The sequence below is a fragment of the Pipistrellus kuhlii genome, unplaced genomic scaffold, assembly GCF_014108245.1.
Source record: "Pipistrellus kuhlii isolate mPipKuh1 unplaced genomic scaffold, mPipKuh1.p scaffold_m20_p_3, whole genome shotgun sequence".
Lineage (NCBI taxonomy): Eukaryota > Metazoa > Chordata > Mammalia > Chiroptera > Vespertilionidae > Pipistrellus > Pipistrellus kuhlii.
The window spans coordinates 25,415,209-25,436,162 of NW_023425529.1; the positions used below are offsets into that span (position 1 = coordinate 25,415,209).

Consider the following 20,954-nt stretch of genomic DNA (forward strand, 5'->3'; position numbering starts at 1 on the left):
GCCTGTATCTGGATAATTCAGTCCAAACTGTTTTTCATTAGGAAGTAGATCTAACTCTAACAAAATTAATTCCAATTTAGAAAGCTTCTTTAGAGTCTGTCTTTCAGAGAAATAAAATCGACTTCCTTGTAATCACTGGTTACAGATCTTTTTTTCCACTGGCAACAGATCCTTCTTCAGTTGTAATCCTAAAATGGTAACACAGGATTTTTAGAGCAGTGATAATGCTCTTATGATGATTACACGTCTTTATAGTTTGTCCAAACTCATAAAATGTACAACACCCACAATGAACATAATGATAATGATAATGTCATATCAATGCAGGATCACTGATTTTAACAAACACACCACTATGGTGAGTGATGTTGATAATGGGGAAAGTTATGCATGTGTGGATATGGGAAATCTCAGTATTTTCAATTTCGCTGTGAAAAATATCAAATCGCTTAAAAAATGATAACCATTTTCTCAGGACAACAAAATCATAGCACATGTCGTGACCAAGAATTTTTGTGCTGGTTGGTGGGAGGAGTATAGAAGACGAAATGCAGATAACAGAACTTAGGGAAATTTATGATGTAGGAGAAAAATTATTTTGCAAAACTGACTGAAACCTTTCAGAAACCATTAAAGGAAAAATTCCAGAAACAGAAGCACACTACCATCGTTAATTTATTTGTTCAAGCACTCATGTTGCAAGCATTAGACCAGGTATGGGCTTTGATTCCGTAAGCCCAGATTCACATATTTAGGAGGATAAAAGCAAACTGTGATCCATGTGCGTGGATGGAAACTAAAGGCTCATGGTTAATCACATTGTGCTTCTTACATTTCTACAGCCTACAGCCCTGTAGTCACAGGTCTTTGAGGTCCTTCTGGATGTTCCAGAGGGTGTCTGCGCTTTTCTTGAGTTGAGCAACCTCATCATCCTTCAGTTTCTGGTTGATAACACTGGTTAGTCCCCGAGCGTTCAGGATACATGGGAGGCTCAGGAAGACTTCATTCTCAATGCCATACATCCCCTGCCAGACAAGGAAAGCATTTAGATTAAAGAATAAAACCAGAGATGAGAATGATCATAGGTCCTATCTTTGAATAGAAAGAATTGTAGGAAATTTGTAAGCACAAACTCATTCTTTAGATTTCATTACTTACAGGCTCAGATTTCCCTAATACTTCTGTTTTGAGTTAGGTTTTATACATAGAATAGACAAATATACACTATGATAAAACTAGAAATTTATTAAGAAAGTAATAAGTGCTTTATTGGACTGTATGGCAATTCTCTCTCTTAGGTAGACTTTAACAGAATTTGATATATGTCTTTAAATTAAATTGCATTCAAATGTGGTTCTTAACGGGCTACTTTTTATGAAATCTTAAGTTTCTTAAAATTCTTTAGTTAAGAAGAAAATTACAAGATCCAGAATAGTAGTTAGAGGTCACTCAAAGGCAAAATTCTTATAATACCCAAGAGTTGCTGGAAAAGAAAATAGTATAATTTCCAAAAACTTCCACCAGTTTGTATAAACTAATTTAATTCACAGGGTCAATTTTACTACACAATTAATTAAATTATTTAATTATCAAAACAAGTTACTTTAATAAATTTTTAAACTTTTGACTTCCAAAAATTTTATACATATACCAAAGGATAGAGAAAAAACAAATTCTTACATATGCACTCTAAAATTTGGCAATGATTCTACTTTTGCCATATTTGTTTCTTAAGAAAATCTGACATGTTTTACTCAAAAATGCTTCAATATTTATCTTTTTTTTTTTTTTTGTATGCTTCTTTTAATCTAATGTACCACTCTCTTTACTTTTTCACTCTGGCCATTGATTTGTGGAAAATGAGTTTTCTTACAAAAATTTTTAATGCAATTTTAGTTTCCTGTGAAAACAATCAATTCTATTTAACTGTTTCATAGCTTTTGAATTAAACTAAATTTACTTAGATATCAAGTGCTACATCATATTCAATCTACAGCTTAATATTCCAACTTGAAATAAGACTATTATACACTTATTTAAATGATCATTAATTGTGAGACTATGCCAATGAGATTCAGAATTAATTATTTAATTTGCCACATCACACAAAAGAACTATAAAAATTTATTGGATGTCTCAGCCTCTACAAGTTTATGTTCTTATTGTCCTTGGATTTTTGTAGGAAAAGAAAAGGTCTCCATAAAATTTTGCAATAACCGAAATAACTGTGGACTGATACTTTATCTTGTCCTTCCTTAATTGACTCTAATTATAGACTATAGCACTATAAATCACTTTCTATTCTGTAACACTTTGTCTTACCTTCACCATCGTTGATACTGGATGAATCCTGGATAAATTTTTAAACATGGATTCAATGAGATCAGCCACACTTAATCCAATAGCCCAGTTGGTATATCCTTTTAACTTGATGACTTCATAGGCACTAAGAAAAAAAAAAAAATGTCACAAGCGAGATCTTTGAAATCATACTCAGTAGTTATTAAATGAGTTAATATGCATGTAAAATGTTTAAAATATAAACACATTATGGTAGGTGCTATGTAAATGTTTTGATAAATCTATAATGATTAGATAAGTGATTATAAAATCACAGTAGTAAAAATGTACTTTTTCCAACCAATCTTCTTATTCATAGACATGAACATTTCCAAAGATATTAATAAAACCAGAAAATGATGAAAGTAAATGAATCTTCATATTCAAAAGACAAAATATATCTTGATTTTGAGGTCCCACTTACCAATGTCACCTAAAATACTATGACCAACTAAATTAAGAGCAAAGTGATAGCAATATTTTGCCTGGAAATTTTCTGAACACAAATTGTACACCACAAAATGCACAAAGGCACAGGTCCTGGAGAGGTGGAAGGAGTAACTGAGTATTAGGAAATTGGAATTTATCACTAACTAGAAGACCAGGTGCAAGTTACATCACCTGAGTGAGCCCTAGTTTTCTCATTTGTAAAATAAAGGGTCTATATTACATAATAATATTCTAAGGACCCCTTCAACATTTAAAAATTCCTTTTATCATTATACAGGTTAAATTCCTGCGGAAGGGGAATCATTAAAATTGATCTAAATAAAATAATTTCATATTTGAGATATCAGTTAGTTTTGTTACAACAATTCCCTGTAATTAACAGCTTAACATTTATTAAAATCTTATCAATATAAGTATGTGCATAGGTGAATGAGCTTTTACTCAATTTGTACAATAATTCTATTATCATTTGACTTTACAGAGGAGAAACCCATGATTCAACTTAAAAGTTAAATGACTTCCCTAAGACTATACAGTTAGTGTTAATGTTATGATTGGAATCCAGGGCCCATGACACCTTGTTTTAAGATAAGCATAAAGGTCATAGAAAGAGAGACCGGTTGCTCTTAAGGGAGTTTCCAGAAAAAGAAAATGGAAGGAATGGGTGACATCTTTATCTTCGTGTGGAAAGGTAAATATAGCGCAGCTTTCACACTTTCAACTATCAATCAGCACGTATTTATTTTAGGCAATTTAGGAGACTAGTGGAGTCTAGGTTTACTTTCTAAATACGTCAGACTTATCTATGGACAGGAAGCATTTTAAAAGCACTCTTGTTAACTCTATGTATTGTTTCTGTTCCTCTACAACAGAATTTCTCTAGAAAAATATTTCCTTTCCCTATGGTGACTGGCATAGCAAACCTGACCAGTGTAAGTTAGTCTTGTCTGTTTCAGCAGATAACAGCTGCATAGTTACTTCGGTAAGAGTTTATCTGAGCAGGCAGCCAGGCAGCCGTGGAAAGTGTTTATAATTTTATCTAAGCAGAGATAAAATTAATTGTCTTAAATCAAGCCCTCTTCCACTTACCTTTCAACCACCATCTTATGCACTTCCTTCCAATTTTCACTATCATTGTCCGTTCCCATTGCTGGATTCAGTTCCTGGAGAGAGACGCCTGCTACATTCACTCCACTCCACACAGCCACTGGAAAAATAACATAAAAACTAAAATAAACATTTTGTATGTTTCCAACACTATTTTAAAAAACCTTTTCTTCACTTAGTTCAGACTTCACCTCTGATGCAAGCTATCCACTTGAACTGCTCAATGACAACTGTCTCCAGGGTATTTCCCCCCTAAAGGCTGACTTTAGCATCAAATAGCCACACATCTGAACTTTTAACTTTCAACCATTTGGGTACAAAACAGAATTATTATGTCATAATTAGAGAATATGAACTTCTTGTTTTTCTCTAGATTCGTGAAATCACAAGGGATTCTGGTTGGGACTATCCCAAACTTTTGGCTTAAGAAATTTTTAACTTTCCTCCTATTTATTTTTCTAATATAAACCCTCTCCCCCCCTTTTTTTTACGGAGTGAGGTAAAAATAAATCTTAGATAGTCAAAGTATCTCTTCTCATGCCTCAAGTTCAGTCTATATCTTTCTTGGTGTTGTTAATTCTCACCTGAGGATATTTTTTATATTGATTTTTAGAGAATGGAAGAAAGGGAGACGAGAGAGAGAGAGAGAGGAGAGAGAGAGAGAGAGAGAGAAAGAGAGAGAGAGAGAGAGAGAGAGAGAGAGAGAGAGAGAGAGAGAGAGAGAGAGGGAGAAACATCAATGTGAGAGAGACACATGGATTGGTTGTCGCCTGCATGGAGATCAAGCCTGCATCTGAGGTATGTGCCCTTAACTGGAATCGAACCCATGACCCTTCAGTCCACAGGCCAATGCTCTAATCACTGAGCCAAACTAGCCAGGGCCAGTTTACTTCTTGAAAGAAAATTTGTGTAACCACAATGAATTTTTCTGGTCTTAATTGGATCAAATCTTTCCTTCCAAGAATGTCTCCAGAGGCATAGGTAACAGACAAGGTATGCATCTATCATTGGCTATCTCTGGAGGCTTGGGTGCACCAAAACAACTCCCTTGCCTATTCTTAACATCTCCTGCCCAGCCAAAAGCATCTACTGAAGACCTAGGCAAACAAAGATGAATAAAGACATGCTTTATGACACGGGCAAGCTCAGAATTTACCAGGAGAAGCAGACAAGTAAAGGAAACAAAAACAATGGGATAAGCCCTCACAGAAGTATGGAGAAAGTGTGTAATAAAATTAACGGGCCTACTTAATATGACAGAAAGGGGTATACAATATAGGCATTGGAACTGGTCCTCAAGAAATAATACGGGCTTTTGGGAGAAAGCACTGGAGACTCAGGAAATATAAGCAAAGGCATCGGGTGAAGTCTAGCTCGGCTATGAAAGGAGAAGTTGCCCATGGCCAAACAAAACCTCTTTTAGCACAAAACTTTTGCAAAATCAGGCCAACTGTTGAAAAACAAACATTTTCATGGTTTTTGAAAGCTATGAGGTCTACATAAATAATTCGATAATGAGCATGACTTAATTATTTTTCATTTTATATACATAATTTAGGGGGAAAAGATGTTTTGGAAAAAATGACATAGTAACGAATGAATGGAACCTTAGTCAAGAGTCTGAAGATCTGATTCTATAATAGTTGTAATTATACCACTAACTACAATGGATCTTTAACAAGCCACAATGATTGCCTTGCCTCCATTTCTTCCTCATTAAAATGCAAGTCTTGAACTAGAAGACATGTAATGTCACTTCTAGATCTGTGGTTCCAGAAATTGTATATTTGTAATGACTAGCATTTATTAAGCTTTTATTATACATCAGACACTATACTAAATACTTTATATAGAAAATAAATTCAGATAAATGTTTGGATATGAAGAACTCTTGAATAAAGTAGTATAATGTGTCAGAAAAACAAATCAGCCTCATTATATAAAAGTGCACTAATGTAATAATTGTAAAACTAAATTCTTATACCAAGGTAAATTCATTACAAATATCACATTACAAACTCCAAGTAAATCCAAAGGAAAAATTATACCTTAAATTTGTATAGTGAGCAGAAACAAATTTTGTAAAACAAAGATCACTGTTATCATTATTATTAACTAGAGGCCTGATGCATGAAGATTCATGCAAGAATGGGCCTTCCTTCCTCTGGCTGCTGGCACCACCACCTTTGCTCTGGCCTGAGCCACCTTTCCACCTTCCCCTGCTGCCCAGAAGCCTGGAGTGGCTGGGGTAGTGCCGCATGCCTATGTCCTGCCTGCGTCCAGCCATCTGGGTGCTTGGTGCCTGTGTATGCAAATTAACCTGTCATCTTTGTTGGGTTAATTTGCATACTCGTTCCTGATTGGCTGGCGAACTTTGCTGCAAAGGTACAGTCAATTAGCATGTTGCTCTTTTATCGGGTAGATATTAAAATTTTGTATTATTATAGTTTTATACAATAAGCCTATTCAATGTATGAAATTCTATGTTTAATAAATAGGATTAGGGTTATCAAATATAATCACAATTGTCATAAATGTTTTTAAGACAAAATTGTTTGGAAAATATTAATTTCAATGAAAAGAAAAATATCAATTTAAAATACAACATTTAAAATAAATGTTTAACTGTTTCAAAATAAATCATTATAAAAGAAACAGAAGTACACTATTATTTTACTGTTGGTATTGTTGCAATTATTAATTTATGTCCAACATTTCTATTTAAATTCATAAAAAATATTTGAGATTTACTTACCATATGCTCTCTTACTACTTAAATGATTGATAGTTATTGTTAATGGTTTATTAAAACTCAGATTTCATTTGAAGCAAGATTTATTTACATTATTGAACAGTAGACATTGGTTATTGCAAAGCTTTTGTTACCCAATTCATCCCTCTTTCATTCAACCTGATGGCTATCATAGCTCTGTCCACCGAAAGGTCTAGAAGCAGACATGCCAGGGGCAGCAGCACACCTATGCCAGATCTTTCTTTCTAATTACCATTCCCCTTAGGAGGAAACAGAGCTCACTGGAAAAAGAGATGATTCTAGTCTGGGAGAGGGGAAGTACAAGATGAACCTGGTGCACTTTATTGTTAGATAAAGCAAGAAAGGGCTCAAAAAATGGAGACATAAAAAAGACACGGATGTATGTAATACTTTCAACAATAAAGATTTTTAAAACTAAAACTAAAATAAGTCGCAGCACTGAAAAAAAAATAAGACACAGGAGTCAGCCTAAAGAGCCTGCTCTTTGACAAAGTTGAGATAATTTATGCATTATGACAATGGTGACAGAACTTTTGTGGGATAAAATAAAAATCTGAGTCTACATTGATATAAATAGATGGATTAAAAAATGGAGAAGAGGAAGCTTTCTCTTACACTAGAATACAAATAAGAAATACAGGAAAAAAATGAGGGGATTATAATATGGCCCTTGACATCATCATAGTAATAATAATTTATTTAGCCAAGAATAATTAGTTAATACTAAATTTAGCAGGCAAAAAAAAAAATGATGATGAATCAATTATTTCCATAGTCTATATAAAGTTACACCCCACAGATTACTTATTTATACTGTTAAGTATGTAAAAATGCATAAAAATAAAATTTAAAAACAAAAATATTCAGCCTGGGCAGTGTGGTCCAATGATTGAGCACAAACCCATGAGCCAAGGAGGTTCCCAATTCGATTCCTGGTCAGGGCACATGCAAGAGGCAGCAGATCAATGTCTATCTCTCACTGATGTCTTTCTATCCTTCTCCCTTTCTCTCTAAAATCAATAAAAACATCTTCAAAAATTTCAGAATGGCAAGAATAATACCATAAAGTAGTACACAGTAAATATTGTCTATTTATTTATATTATATATATATATATTTTTTACCACTTGAGTCGCCATGTTCTCCCAGAATCCATCCATGGCAGCTGCTAGGATGAATGCCAAGTTTTTCAGCCATAAGGTAGCGAAATCTAGCAGAATCCAGGTTACATCCACTTCCAATCACACGGTGCTTGGGTAATCCACTTAGTTTCCAGGTAACATATGTGAGAATATCCACTACAAATTGTAGAAAAATATATGTAAGTAAATCAGAACTGATTTCGACTGCTATGTAAAGTAAAGGGTGCCTAGCTTCCTCCTCTCCCTATTCCCCATTCTCCAAATGAGATGTGCCTATAAAAATGTACTTTGACTTTTCATATTTGAGATAATTGGGTTTAGCGAGACAAGAAAAACGCAGTATTGTGCTTTTTATTTGTTATGAGAAATGAGAATTTGTTACTTGAAATGAAAATATATAAGATCCCAGCAGATTAGTTTATTTACTGCATGAGAAAAGAAAAAGGGTTGAATTAGATCATCCCTTAAATTTCGCCTAGTTCTAACAATCCATGACTGTTAGTGACTGTCATCACAAACAGAAAGGCATTGGTTACCAAATTTCCAAGGGATGCTACTATAAATTTTCCCGGAACAGATACTATTTAGTAAATAATTGTTATTATACAAGATATTAATAGTAACATTTCCTACTATTTAATAAAAAGATTTCTATGACAGAGTCTTCATTCTGATGTGGCACAGTCTTGAGACTGCACAGAGGCAAAACTTGTTGGTTACAGTACTTACAGGCTAAGCTGTAAAAGCGCACACTAGCAAGGCAAGGAGTTAATTTTGCAGTCTCCATCTTCACTGTCATATATAGACACTGGCTGGCTAAGATATTTTAAGGTCATCATGGACTAGGTATTATAAGCTCTTCCTTGGCAACTTGGATCCAGGCCAGTCTAACTCCTGGGAAAGTTAAAACTTTGAAGCTAGCCCTGGGAAGCTGTAGAGCCAGCTATTAATGTTGCCTTAGGTACAGGATGCACCAACTTTGTCATTCCTGCCCTACATCTATCTGCTACCGTGAGAACATTTAGATGCAGGATTGAACTATTTCATAAACTGCGACCCAGAATTACACTGAATAAGAATACTAAAGCAATCTCTGTCTTTGCTGGCTTTCAACTCTCAATATTTTACAAAATATTAGGATTCCCCTGGCTCTTATTCACCATCTTTCTCTGTATGAGCTGTCAGAGATAATCAATTTTGCCATTTTACCAATGTATCTATGACGCTCACCAATAAACAATAAGTTTGGTGGCAAACTATAGACAAAAGAAGTGTGAAATACAGAGTGGATTTTGAGTGTGTAGACTAAAATAATGCAATTTTTTTTTAACCAGAAGTATTATGTTTTAACATTTGGTGTTAGCATGTGTTTGTCTATTTATACAATCCCTTTCCATCTTTAAACCAGGACTGAATAATGGTTTTCTTAAACTCTTCATTTCAAATTCAATCTGATTCAATTTTGAAGTTTTAGAGATTAGGGAAACAAAAAGTCAGATATGCTAAAACATTTCTTAGGAAGTACATAATGTTGCATTATGTACCCCAGGATAATCTTTATAGAAATTTTAAAAGCTTTTAGACTCTACGACAAACCCAGATTAAAAAAAAAAAAAAAGATGAAACTGCTTTCTATGCCAGCAAAACTCTTCTCACATTTTTAAACATTTGGCCTGGGACCACGCCATTAGTTCTGCAAACACCACTCTTTTAGGGCCATTAACAGAGGACATGTGAATTGCTTCTGCTAGTGAACACCAAGACAGATTTTCTTCCATTCAAAAAACAAAATAAAACAGATCCCGAACACACTGAGCTTAACATAACTGGTCCCTTTAGGCACTCAAATACCTGGGTTAGAAACCACAATGATGATGCAATCAGGGCTGTACTTGACGATCTGAGGAATAATGAACTTGAAGACATTGACGTTCCTCTGTACCAGGTTGAGACGACTCTCTCCCTCTTGCTGGCGGACTCCAGCGGTGACCACCACGATCTTAGAATTGGCCGTCACAGAGTAGTCTAGAGGGAGAAGGCAAAAGGACCTTTAAATGCAGCTCTTCATCACAACAGACCGGGTGTGATAGGCCTCCAAACTATCTCAACGTTCATAAGCGTCTAGGATTTACACGAGCATTACGTTTTCTGTATTATAAGGTTTTACAGTGCTCCTGTGGCTCCTTCCTTCTATAGGGAAGCCTTTCAAACATGAAACTGGTTTGGAGAATGTACCAGAAAATAAAAGAGGTCTTAAATTATGCCTCTGGCTAAGAATTTCAACTTGCAATGGACTTTATAAAATATTGCATTGTCGGTAATAATACAAAACATAAACAATGAGTCAAACAGGCAACCCTTCAATTAAAAAAAAAAAAAAAAAGCAGCCCGGCTGGCATGGCTCAGTGGTTGAGCGTTGACCTATGAACTAGAACAGTGGTCAGCAAACTCATTAGTCAACAGAGCCAAATATCAACAGTACAACGATTGAAATTTCTTTCAAGAGCCGAAAACCGACTTCTGCGCATGGGCCACAAAGTTTCAATCGCACTATACGTGTGCGCCCACACGTGGTGTTTTGTGGAAGAGCCACACTCAAGGGGCAAAAGAGCCGCATGTGGCTCGCGAGCTGCAGTTTGCCGACTACCAAACTAGGAGATTACAGTTCGATTCCCAGTCAGGGCACATGCCCAGGTTAGGCTCAATCTCTAGTGTGGTCGACGCTCAACCACTGAGCCATGCAGGAGGCAGCCCATCAGTGCTTCTCTCTGATTTTTTTTTTCTCTCTCTCCCTCCCTCTCAGAAATCAATAAGAATATATTAAAAAATAAAAGAGGAACCAGCCTCCTTTCTGATTTAACTGCAAACTTTTAAAAACATATTTTATTGGTTTTTTTACAGAGAGGAAGAGAAAGGGATAGAGAGTTATTATAGAAACATTGATGGGAGAGAAACATCAATCAGTACATGCCCTTGACCGGAATTGAACCTGGGACCTTTCAGTCTACAGGCCGACGCTCTATCCATGGAGCCAAATCAGTTTCAGTTTAACTGAAAAATTTTTAAAGAAAGCAATTTAAAGGTACCTTTAGGCCTTTAATGTTAATTCAATCTATGAAGGGGAAGGAAGGAACTGAAATGTTTACCTCTTGGCTAGCAATTAATTTCTAACACTCAAGCTTATTCACTTTCAACAGGGAGCTTCTCTAGAGAATGTGTCCTTTCCCAAAATAGAAAGACATTATGGTTTGATGCAATCATTAGACTCAATAGCTATGGATGATTCATAATTAAGCCATGCTGCTATGTAACTTCTGACAGCCATTAATATCTTATCAGTTTCCTCACCCACAAAATGGAGGTAAGAGAACCTTTCAAAGGGCTGCTATGAAGATGAAGATGAGCCATGCAAAGTTTAATCAACAATTCGATCAGTAACAGCTATTATTTGTAGGAGTATTATTAGAAATTATGTTGGAGCCCACGTTTCTGTATCTTTAGGCAGAGCCATGCTGTGCTGGCAGACTCTTGGCATAAACCTGCTCATCCAGAACTGTCGTCTGGAACATGAATGCATTTAGCTTCATCAAGGCACTCAAATAAATTACTTTGGACAGGTGTTTTTTTTGTTTGTTTGTTTGCTTTTTTCCTGTCTGAAACCTTCCCATTCTCCTATACACATAAACAAATATTATAATACAATTTGCTAAAATGTTAGGTACCAAATGTGTGGAAGTCACATGGATGTTTACAGAGAGGTAAGACTTCTGTGTTTGTCCTCCAGAATGAATTGGAACCCCAAAAAAGAAGAAACTGCCATCACGAGATTCACCACGATGGGAAGACTAATGTTTTATCAGGGGGTGAGGATATCAATTATTAGATAGGCTGCATTGGGCCTGAAATAACTCTACCTTTATCTGCCACAATTTTAGGTGTCTGAAGAAATAAGCTTCCATGCTGCAGATCCATCATTTCTCCTTTGAGTTTATCTTCCAACACATCCACCAGGGCCAGCTCATCAGCCAGAGACTAGAACCACAAAAACAGGTGTTAGTCCCCTAAGGACTATTGGCAAAATAATTAGCTTAATGTGATGTATCAGTGCTGGAGCCCACTGGTAGCTAGAGTTCAGGAAGAACTCTGAAGGATAAGGGGTAACCTTGGGCGGAACTGATGCTGCCAGGAAGCTGCTGACCAGTAGAGAGAGAAGAAGCAGAGAGAGGTGAGATGCCAACAAGAAACATGACCTACTTTTCTTCTCATCAAAGCAGGTCCGGCTCCCTGCAGGGCCAAGGAATGAGGACAATCCTGTCTCCAGAACCCCAATGGCTGGCCAGCCTCATGAAGCAAGCTGTGAGGGTTTGCTTGTGACCCTCAAGCCTCCTTGTGATGGAATGTGTTCCTAGTTCCAAGCAACAACTTAACTTGCAGATTTTCTGAAATCGCCCTTTTATGAGGCGGGAATTACTTGTAAATATTTTCTCATTGCCACAACTGTCCAATACTGGCATTCATTTTCATCTATTTATACTTAAACACATGTATTAACCCCTTTAAAATGGTTTTGTTCCTTTGCAGCCTCTGGCAAGGTCACACAAAACCCTCATTCATGTTTTTTTACGTCTTACATTATACAGTAAGTCCTCACTTAACACCGTTGATAGGTTCTTGGAACTACAGTAAAATGATCTATTCCGAAACCAATTTTACCACAGGCTAATTGATATGAACAAGAGTTAAGTTCCTGGGGCATCGCATCAATGTTATGAAGCCTTATTTGGCAACCCACTGAGTTATGTTCAATATAACTTAATAATAGCACTAGCATTCTGTCAAGGTACTGAACACGAAGAACGCCCCTCTTATTTTAGTAACATCACATGTGTGCTGGGGAAGGCAACAGGGCAAAACAATTTGGGGCTTAAGTGGGAAAGGATATCACAGGATCTCAGATCCTGTCTTTGGTTTCAGTGGGTGTAGACAATTGGCTGAGAAGTGCCTACACAGCTGGCAAGAATGGAAGCGATCCAACCCTTGAAAAAATAATTGCGGCGCCGAATTTAACTGCATCTGCACCACTGAATGTCCTCCAAGTGCGGAGGCAGGCGAATGGAACGCGTGTGACTAAGGACTGAGGCTGCTGTTTGGGGTAAATACATCTCCCTCGGCGGTAGCTTAGTGTGTAGCCCATGGATTTACCATCTATGCATTCCACTTAAGTTGTAAATATATTTTTAAATATTTGAAACTGCGAGGCTCAGATTAACTGCAAATGCAATAATTTATTAAAGAATAAGGCCAGTTGGAAAACAAGACTGCCACTGTTGAAACCTTGTTTAACAGACTACAAAAATGTCTTTTAATGTAAAGTATGTGGACTGGACACAGCCATACTCTGCCTCTTGGTTCTCATAGCTAGTAAATTCCTGCCACCAATGCTTTAATATTTGATGGTTGCATTTAAAAATATATATATTTTATTGATTTTTTACAGAGAGGAAGGGAGAGGGATAGAGAGTTAGAAACATCGATGAGAGACTCATCGATCAGCTGCCTCTTGCACACACACACCCCCCCCCCCAACCCTCAATGGGGATGGGCCCGCAACCAAGGTACATGCCCCTGACTGGAATCGAACCTGGGACCTCTCAGTCCACAGGCTGACACTCTATCCACTGAGCCAAATAGGTTTCGGCTGCATTTTTTTTTTAATCCTCATGTGAATACATGCTTTTCAATGATTTGAAAGACAGGGAGACATGCTTTTCAATGATGAGAGAGAGAGGTGGGGGGAGAGAGGGAGAGAGGGAGAAAGGAACAGAGAGAGAGAGAGAGAGAGAGAGAGAGAGAGAGAGAGAGAGAGAGAGATTGATCAGTTGCTTGCTGTACATATATGGACCAGAAATGGAACCCACCACCCTTCAATGTGCTGGATGATGCTCCAACCAACTGAGCCGCACTGATGGTTGCATTTTTATTTCCAAGTGTTTAGGGCGCATGAAATTTGTGGTAGGAAGAGGCGTAACTTTTTTCAAGTAATTAGCTACATGGATAAGCACTATTTTTCAATAATTTGTTTTTTCTTCTCCTCTGGAATGTCACTTCTATCATGTAATATGGTTCGGGCCTATTTCTGGGCTTTTAGTCTGTTCCATTAACCTGTCTATTCTTGTACAAATTCCAAGTTTTCATTAAGTCCCACTTGTAAGCAGGCTTTGCCTATAAAAACTGCTTTGTAGTATGTCTATAATTACTTTGTTCCTTCTCAGAGACTTCTGCTGTTTGCTCAAGAAGATGGCTGAAGGTGATGATCAAGAATAGACACTCAGCCAAAACCGGTTTGGCTCGGTGGATAGAGCGTCGGCCTGTGGACTGAAGGGTCCCAGGTTCGATTCTGATCAAGGGCATGTACCTTGGTTGCGGGCACATTCCCGGTAGGGGTGTGCAGGAGGCAGCTGATCGATGTTTCTCTCTCATCGATGTTTCTGACTCTCTATCCCTCTCCCTTCCTCTCTGTAAAAAAAAAAAAAAAAAAAAAAAAAAATCAATAAAATATATTTTTTAAAAAGTTTGCTATGGTTATTATGTTGGCTATGAGGTTGGGGGAGACGTGGGGCAGGGGGTGGGAGGGGGGGAGAGTACAGGCAGAAAATAACTGAGTCTTTGTAATGTTGGGACATGCTACTAGGGAGCCTGAGCTGCCTTCACAGGCCTAGCTGAGGTGTGGGCTCCTCAGCCTCTCTCTCCCTGATGCCCTAGCTTGGCCCGGCTTCTGGGCCGAAGCCATGTGTGTCCGCTGTAAAGCACACCAGCGATGAACTCAAACGGCCAGGCCTGGTGCTCACTATCTATGGCATCTTAACCAAGTCACTTAATCTTTCTGAGTTCCTTTTCCAACAGTAATTCATAGACGACAATCCCAGCTCAGAACCTCCGTAGAGAAATGAGGCCAAATACAGAGACCGAACAGAGTAGGCACTGCTCATTTCCTTTCTCTGTTAAGCTAGTGGGGTTTATGATCCTCACCAAATAACACCAATTTTGAAGCACTTCACACGTACTCATCAAAATAAGATTAAAACCTGTTGAATTAATCAAATGGTCTTTGAACAAGGCAGTCATTCCCTCGCAGCAAGCATCTGAACTGGAAGATTCCCACTGTGTTAGCAGCAGGGTCTGTTCTCTCAAGAAATGGGCCAAAGTATTATGTAACTGCAGATACAGTCTCAATTAAATTATTTACTAGGGAAGACTTCAAACTAAAACAGTCATAGAAGTACTCATAGACTCAAGATAGCTCAAATACAGGTTTCTGAAAAATGTAAATATTGAGATTAGCAGGAAGAATGAAAAATCCTTGGCTGGTATTGCCTTAATACCTTTGTTTTTAACCACTCAAACGCTAGCAGAGAATAAAAAGAAAATTCAATCTTGGGTTCAAAATACAGTTCCACTATGCCCCAGCCAGTTGCTCCGTGGTGAGAGCCTGGGCCCCGCAGATGGAGGGTTCATGGGTTTGATTCCCCATCAAGGACATATACCTTGGTTGCATGCAGCCTAGGTCTGGATGTGCATGTGTGTGTGTGTGTGTGTGTGTGTGTGAACCAATCTCTCAAGTCTATATTTCCTTTCGCCCTTCTGCCCTCCCTTCCACTCTAGAAATCAATGAGAAAATACCCTCTGAGGATTGAAAAAAGAAAAAAATGTATTGTTCTGCCTCTGCCAGCTGTGACTGTGGGCAGGCTACTTCATCTCAAGGCTCAGCCACCTCAGCTGAAAACAGAATAGGACAGTTCCCACCTCTTCAGGTTGTTGTTAAAAATGAAGCATTTCAGCCCTAACTGGTTTGGCCCAATGGACAGACCGCTGGCCTGTTAATGAAGGATCCCAGGTTCGATTCCCGAGCAGGGCACATATCTGGGTTGTGTGCTTGATCCCCAGTGTGGGGTATGCAGGAGGCAGCAGATCAATTATTCTCTCTCATCATTGATGTTTCTATCTCCCTCTCCCTTCATTTTTGAAATCAATAAAAATATAGGAAGCATTTCAGTTAAAACACTTTGAACAGGTTACATACTCAAATATTACATAAAAGTAGTGTAAAATGGACTACGTTTAATCTTTACCAGCATGAACAGTGAGCACTAAAGTGTGATTATTTAAATTCCCTGCAATTTGAGAAGCAACTATCCTAAATCCCAGGCACCTAGTCAATTAAAACGAGCTAGAAAAAAATGCAAAAGAAAGAAACTTTCATTATCGCACACTACATACATTAGCTGATTGCTTTGGTAAATTTTTCTCAGTGGGGATTCAGAATTTGTTCCTTTAGAATTTAAACTTTGCAAATAGAAATATGCGTGGTGAGAAGTTTTTCAGGCAGCCTTTCCATAAATACAAAGAGAGTGTGTGTCCTGCAGACAAGGCATTTTTTTGTTTTTGGAGGGAAGTAGGTAGTTCCCCTATTGAAGGCAACCTTGAGAAGGAACAAGAATGAATTCAGTGAGGTAAAATAAGAAGAAAGCTCTTTCCTCAAAAGTTCTCAGAAACTAAACAAAGCTAATTATGATATAAAGCACAATAGGATACCAGGCAAGCCCCAAGTCCAAGGAGGTACAAAGAAAAAATAGAGTCTGGAGTGGAAGGTGCTAATAGTATGATATCAATGTTAAATCTCCTGATATTGATAATCACATTTGTTATGTGAGAATATTTGAAGATGTCCTATTTTAAATAAATATACTCTTAGAAGGGAATGATATCTGCACTTAATTCTCAAATGGTTAAAAAAAAATCCAGTGTGTGTGTATGTGTGTGTAGAGAGAATATAATAAAAATTTATGAATTGGTAAATTTGGATAAAATGGATATGAAAGATAGTTTGTTTTTACTATTCCTTACAAATTTTCTATAAATTTTAAATTATAACACAATTGGGTAAAATTTTGAGGAGAATAATAGGATATTTTCATGACCTCAAAAAGCCACTGTGCACGTTACTTATTACTTATAGAGGAAAAGGGGAGATTTGCAGTGGAGAAATCTTGCAGTCACCACCGGTAATGAGGCACATTGAGCACTGCATGATTCCTGATATAATATATCAGGAAGAATACTCCATCACCTAGTCATGACTCCACCCAAAAATATTAACCTGGACATAATTAAGTGGTGGGACATTCTACAAAACTGACAGGGACTCTTTAAAAATGTCACTTATCTGAAAGACAAAGAAAACCCGAGTAATCGTTCTGGATTAAAGAAGAATAAAGAGATATAGCCAGTATATAAAATATGTGATCTTGAATGGGGGGTGAAAACAGCCATAAAAAACATGATATTAACAGCTGGAGAGTTTTCAATCTGGGCACTGTATATTAGATAATAGTATTATGTAAACATCCAGTTCCCTAGGAATCTTACCTCTATTGTGTCATATAGGGAGGGACACTGTCATTCTCTCAGGAGACACTGGCTCACGTATTTGAAGGTTCAGTATCAGGCCTATAACTTACTAAGTTATTCAGGATAAAAATATCTTTGAAAGACACAATAAAACCTGACGTGTGTGAAGAACACAGGCTGAAAGTGTCCGTCCTGTCTGGTGTTCTTGGAACGTACCTTTCCCAGAATGCTGATGGCACACGCCATACCCACTTGTCCAACACCCACGACAGTGATCTTGTTGTTTGGGATGGCTGCCTCTTCCTTGGCAACTGGTGCAATCAGTTTTTCCTTAAGAGTCGCCATTGCGCACTGGAAGAAGAGAATCAAAATATTACACATGAAATTAGGGAACCACCCTAACAATGTTACTACTGCAAATTTTAAATCAAAGTATAGTTTGGAAAGAGCCTAATGGTCTGCCAGGAGACAGACTATACTTTAAAGAACCAGGTGACTCATTTAAGGGAGAACTTAAGATAAGACCTCCCTGAAGCTGTTTGAATGTGGGTTCTTCCCTTTAGTCTATGATCCCATATTAGTATTTAACAAGTTGTCATTTTGTCTTGTGTCTTATTCATTCACTGGCTACAAGACAAAAATATTTATGTGTAAATGAACTGATCTTTCTACTCTCCTTCGAAAGAATTTATATGTAACAAAATAAAATTAATGGCCAATTATTAGCATAGTTTGTACAAATGGTTATTATCACATTTGGAAGATAGGGACTGACTTGTTCTATTGTTTTCTTCTACTTAAATCTTATTATGATTTTTTAATCCTCAACCAAGGACATGGTCATTGATTTTAGAGAGAGGAAGGGAGAGAGAAGGATAGAGAGAAACATTGATCAGCTGCCTCCCGCACATGCCCCGTCTGGGGATGGAACCCATAACTCAGATATGTGCATGGGACAACACTCCAACCAACGGAGCCACCCGGCTAGGGCTACTTAAGTCTGTATCACCGTGTACTGAATATATGTACTGAATATATAATGTGTGCTTAAATAATTAGATAAATACAGTGAGCATAAAATAGTGATGAATAATGTTTGTGCAAAAGGTGCTCTTCCGCCCCTCCCTCCAAAAAAAAAAAATAAAATAATAACTCTGAATTCCTTTCAGTGTTCCTTGGAAGCTTATTGAAAGGTGGTTAGATAATCACCTATTTTCCTTTCAGGAGGTTCCAATTAAGAGACTATCACCCTTTGAATTAGTTTCTTTCCAGTCTTTTCTTTTTTTAAAGCCTCCCCACCCCCCAAAAAATTAAAAATTAAATCGAAAACTATGGGAAAGCATTCTACACAGTAGTATCAAATTTATCTGTGCCATCAGGTACAATCAAGTACCCTTTCTGCAAACTTAAAACAAATGGCAAAATTTACTGTACCCCCCTGTCTTCCTCAACAGCGGGCACAGATCATGAGTAAGCCTCTTTCTTCTTCAGAATTAAGTATCAGTTTTCATTGTGACCCACTACCATGTCCATTATTTATGTTTCCTTTTACTTAGAATGCTAGACTGGAACCTTGGGGGTCACAGCACCTGTTTCAAATTGCGCCCCTGCTTCCCAAGCCTGTTTTTTGTTTTTTTTCTAGTCTGCAATCAACTAAATGACAAAACCTAGTTTAGCAATCGTGTATGTTAAGAGTTAGTAAGTCTCTGAGTTGGAATAAAGTACTTAACTGTGGAGACAACTGTGTAACAACTATTTTTTTCTAAAGCTATCCCCCCCCCAAAAAAGAAATAAAGAAACATTTTCCTAAATTGATTCTTTAGCCTTTACAGAGCACATTTGCATTTCTCATGGATGCCAGTGGAATCCAGAACAGCATGCAGCTGTCTTTACAGATGACCTTACAATGAAATTCTTACACGTCCTGCATTGTTAGCAGGACCAGAAGAAAGAATGCTGCCTCTCTCCTTGTTGAACAGAAGTAGGTACAAATGCAGTTTTCCTCCGGTACGTTTATTTTCATTAGTTGCTTTAGATCCCTCAGGTACACAGAGGACGCAGAAAGCAACGGGAAACAAAAATCCAGTAATGAGTTGCTACCTACATACTAACTGGTTGTTCAGATAGATTTTTTTTAAATTAATTTGGGGAGGTTCGGAAATTACAGTTTGGAGGCAGTGCAGATTCTTTCATATCTTTCCCGAGAAAGCGTTTTTCTTCAATATGTCCTTACTACAAGCTACTAAAAAAAAAAATTAGAATACAATGTTTTGTAGTGTCTGCAGGGCTGTGCCAAGGTCAGAGCGGTGGCTGTAAGGGAAAAGAATGATACACAGAATGGTAAAAAAAAATAACCTGATTCTTGTCCCTCCTAACCCCTTGTGCATACAAATCCTTAGAAATAAACCCGTGCCTTAAGTTCAGGAACAAAGACCCTCTTTACGAACAGCTCTCAATGCTAACTTTTTAGAAAGCCATGTTTTGTCATCTAATTCCTCCACCGAACAAGCGCCAGCCCTCCCCTCCCCCTCTCCCCAGGCACCCAGTGCAGCCTCGGGTGCTGGCCGCCCGCAGGCCATCTCTCCTCCCACGGCAACCACAGGTCCCCCCGAGAAGGTCTCCCCGGAGAACGCCGAGGCCTTCCTTACTCTCAACACACGAAGCTGGCAAAGTAAACACCGCTCCCCAAGCACCAAGAAAGAAAGAAAGAAAAAAAAAAGGCCCGAAATGAGTCCGTCCCCAGCGCCGCCGGGAAGGGCAGCGCCCGCAGCTGCAGAGCAGCAGGTCAGACCTGCGGGTCACCCTGGACCCTCATCCCCGCAAGGGCGGCGGCACTTCTCCGGCCTCCGGCAGCAGATCCCGATGCCCAGGTTCCAGACCAGCCAGCCCTCGCCCGCCCCCTCGTTCCTTCTTCCTCCCCGAGCTCCTCGGGCACTGGGAGGGGGGGACAGTGGCCGCCCTGAGCCACCAAGGACGAGAGCCCGAGGTTTTGCTGCAAATAAGACTCCCCCCACGGTGCACAGGCCAAATGTGAGCCCCGCTGCGCGGAGGACAAAGCTGGGGCTCGGCTGCACCGCCTCGGGTCCCCCGCGCTCGGGTCCCCCAAGCGGAAGGCGCGACCCGCATGCAGCCTCGAACCCGCGGGTGGCGCCAGGACTGGAGTCCGGATGCTCGGGGCTGCAGGCCGTAGAGGACATCAGTCCTTCTCGGTTCTTCCCTCCCTCTGGCCACACAAGGACCCCCCTGTCTGACCCACCCGGGTTCGGGCTCTGGAGCTGAAACCTACCAGGAGAGAGAGAGAGAGGGGGCTCCTCGGATGGTGGGAAGAGTGGCGCCAAGAAAGCAGTCTCCGCTGCGGCGTCCGCTCCCCGCGCAGGATCTGCAAGGAGGAGGAAGAGGCGGGCCCGCCCCGTCTCCCGCAGCCTCCCAGCTCTCCCCATTGTGATTGGAAACCCGAGCGCCGCCTGCTCCTCCCCTCCGCTCGCTCAATCCCCTTCAAGGACAAGGGCTCAAGTGTGCCCACGCCCTCCGCCTCCCCAAAGGAGCAGGTCACCTTCTGGCCGCCCAGGCGGCCCGTTCCCAGCCAGCGGGACCGTCCGCAGGCAGAGGCCGCGCTGAGTCTGAAACCCGCCTTCGCCTCTGCAAGACGTCCACGCTCTTGCTTCGTCCAAGGAGAAATAAAATTCGATGTTGCTTTTCGAGTCAACTTTAAGAAGACCACCGTTTCCAGCTAA

General features: G+C 39.1%; 1 protein-coding gene across 2 annotated transcripts; it reads right to left on the bottom strand.

Annotated features, from left to right (window-relative positions):
• Nucleotides 1–657: 657 nt before the first annotated feature.
• Nucleotides 658–20,635, bottom strand: LDHB (lactate dehydrogenase B). Of its 2 annotated transcripts, none has more exons than XM_036457658.2 (8): nucleotides 20,507–20,635; nucleotides 17,437–17,571; nucleotides 11,727–11,844; nucleotides 9,664–9,837; nucleotides 7,795–7,968; nucleotides 3,880–3,997; nucleotides 2,323–2,446; nucleotides 658–1,025 (listed from the first exon to the last, which is right to left on the bottom strand). In XM_036457658.2, exons 2-8 carry the CDS (start codon nucleotides 17,563–17,565, stop codon nucleotides 858–860), a joined length of 1,005 nt encoding a protein of 334 aa, XP_036313551.1. In that variant the 5' UTR covers nucleotides 17,566–17,571; nucleotides 20,507–20,635; the 3' UTR covers nucleotides 658–857. The 2 variants fall into 2 exon arrangements, with proteins under 2 accessions (XP_036313551.1, XP_045443784.1); XM_045587828.1 differs by lacking the exon at nucleotides 20,507–20,635 and adding an exon at nucleotides 17,746–17,764.
• Between the last annotated feature and the right edge of the window lie 319 nt (nucleotides 20,636–20,954).

Bases quoted from the DNA above. Each gene is read 5' to 3' on its own strand.
- LDHB (XM_036457658.2), bottom strand. From the start codon at position 17,565: ATGGCGACTCTTAAGGAAAAACTGATTGCACCAGTTGCCAAGGAAGAG. The intron at 9,838-11,726 runs GTAGAGTTATTT...TTCTCCCTCTAG, and splicing joins TAAAATTGTGGCAGATAAAG to ACTACTCTGTGACGGCCAAT. The intron at 2,447-3,879 runs GTAAGTGGAAGA...TTTTTTTCTTAG, and splicing joins CATAAGATGGTGGTTGAAAG to TGCCTATGAAGTCATCAAGT.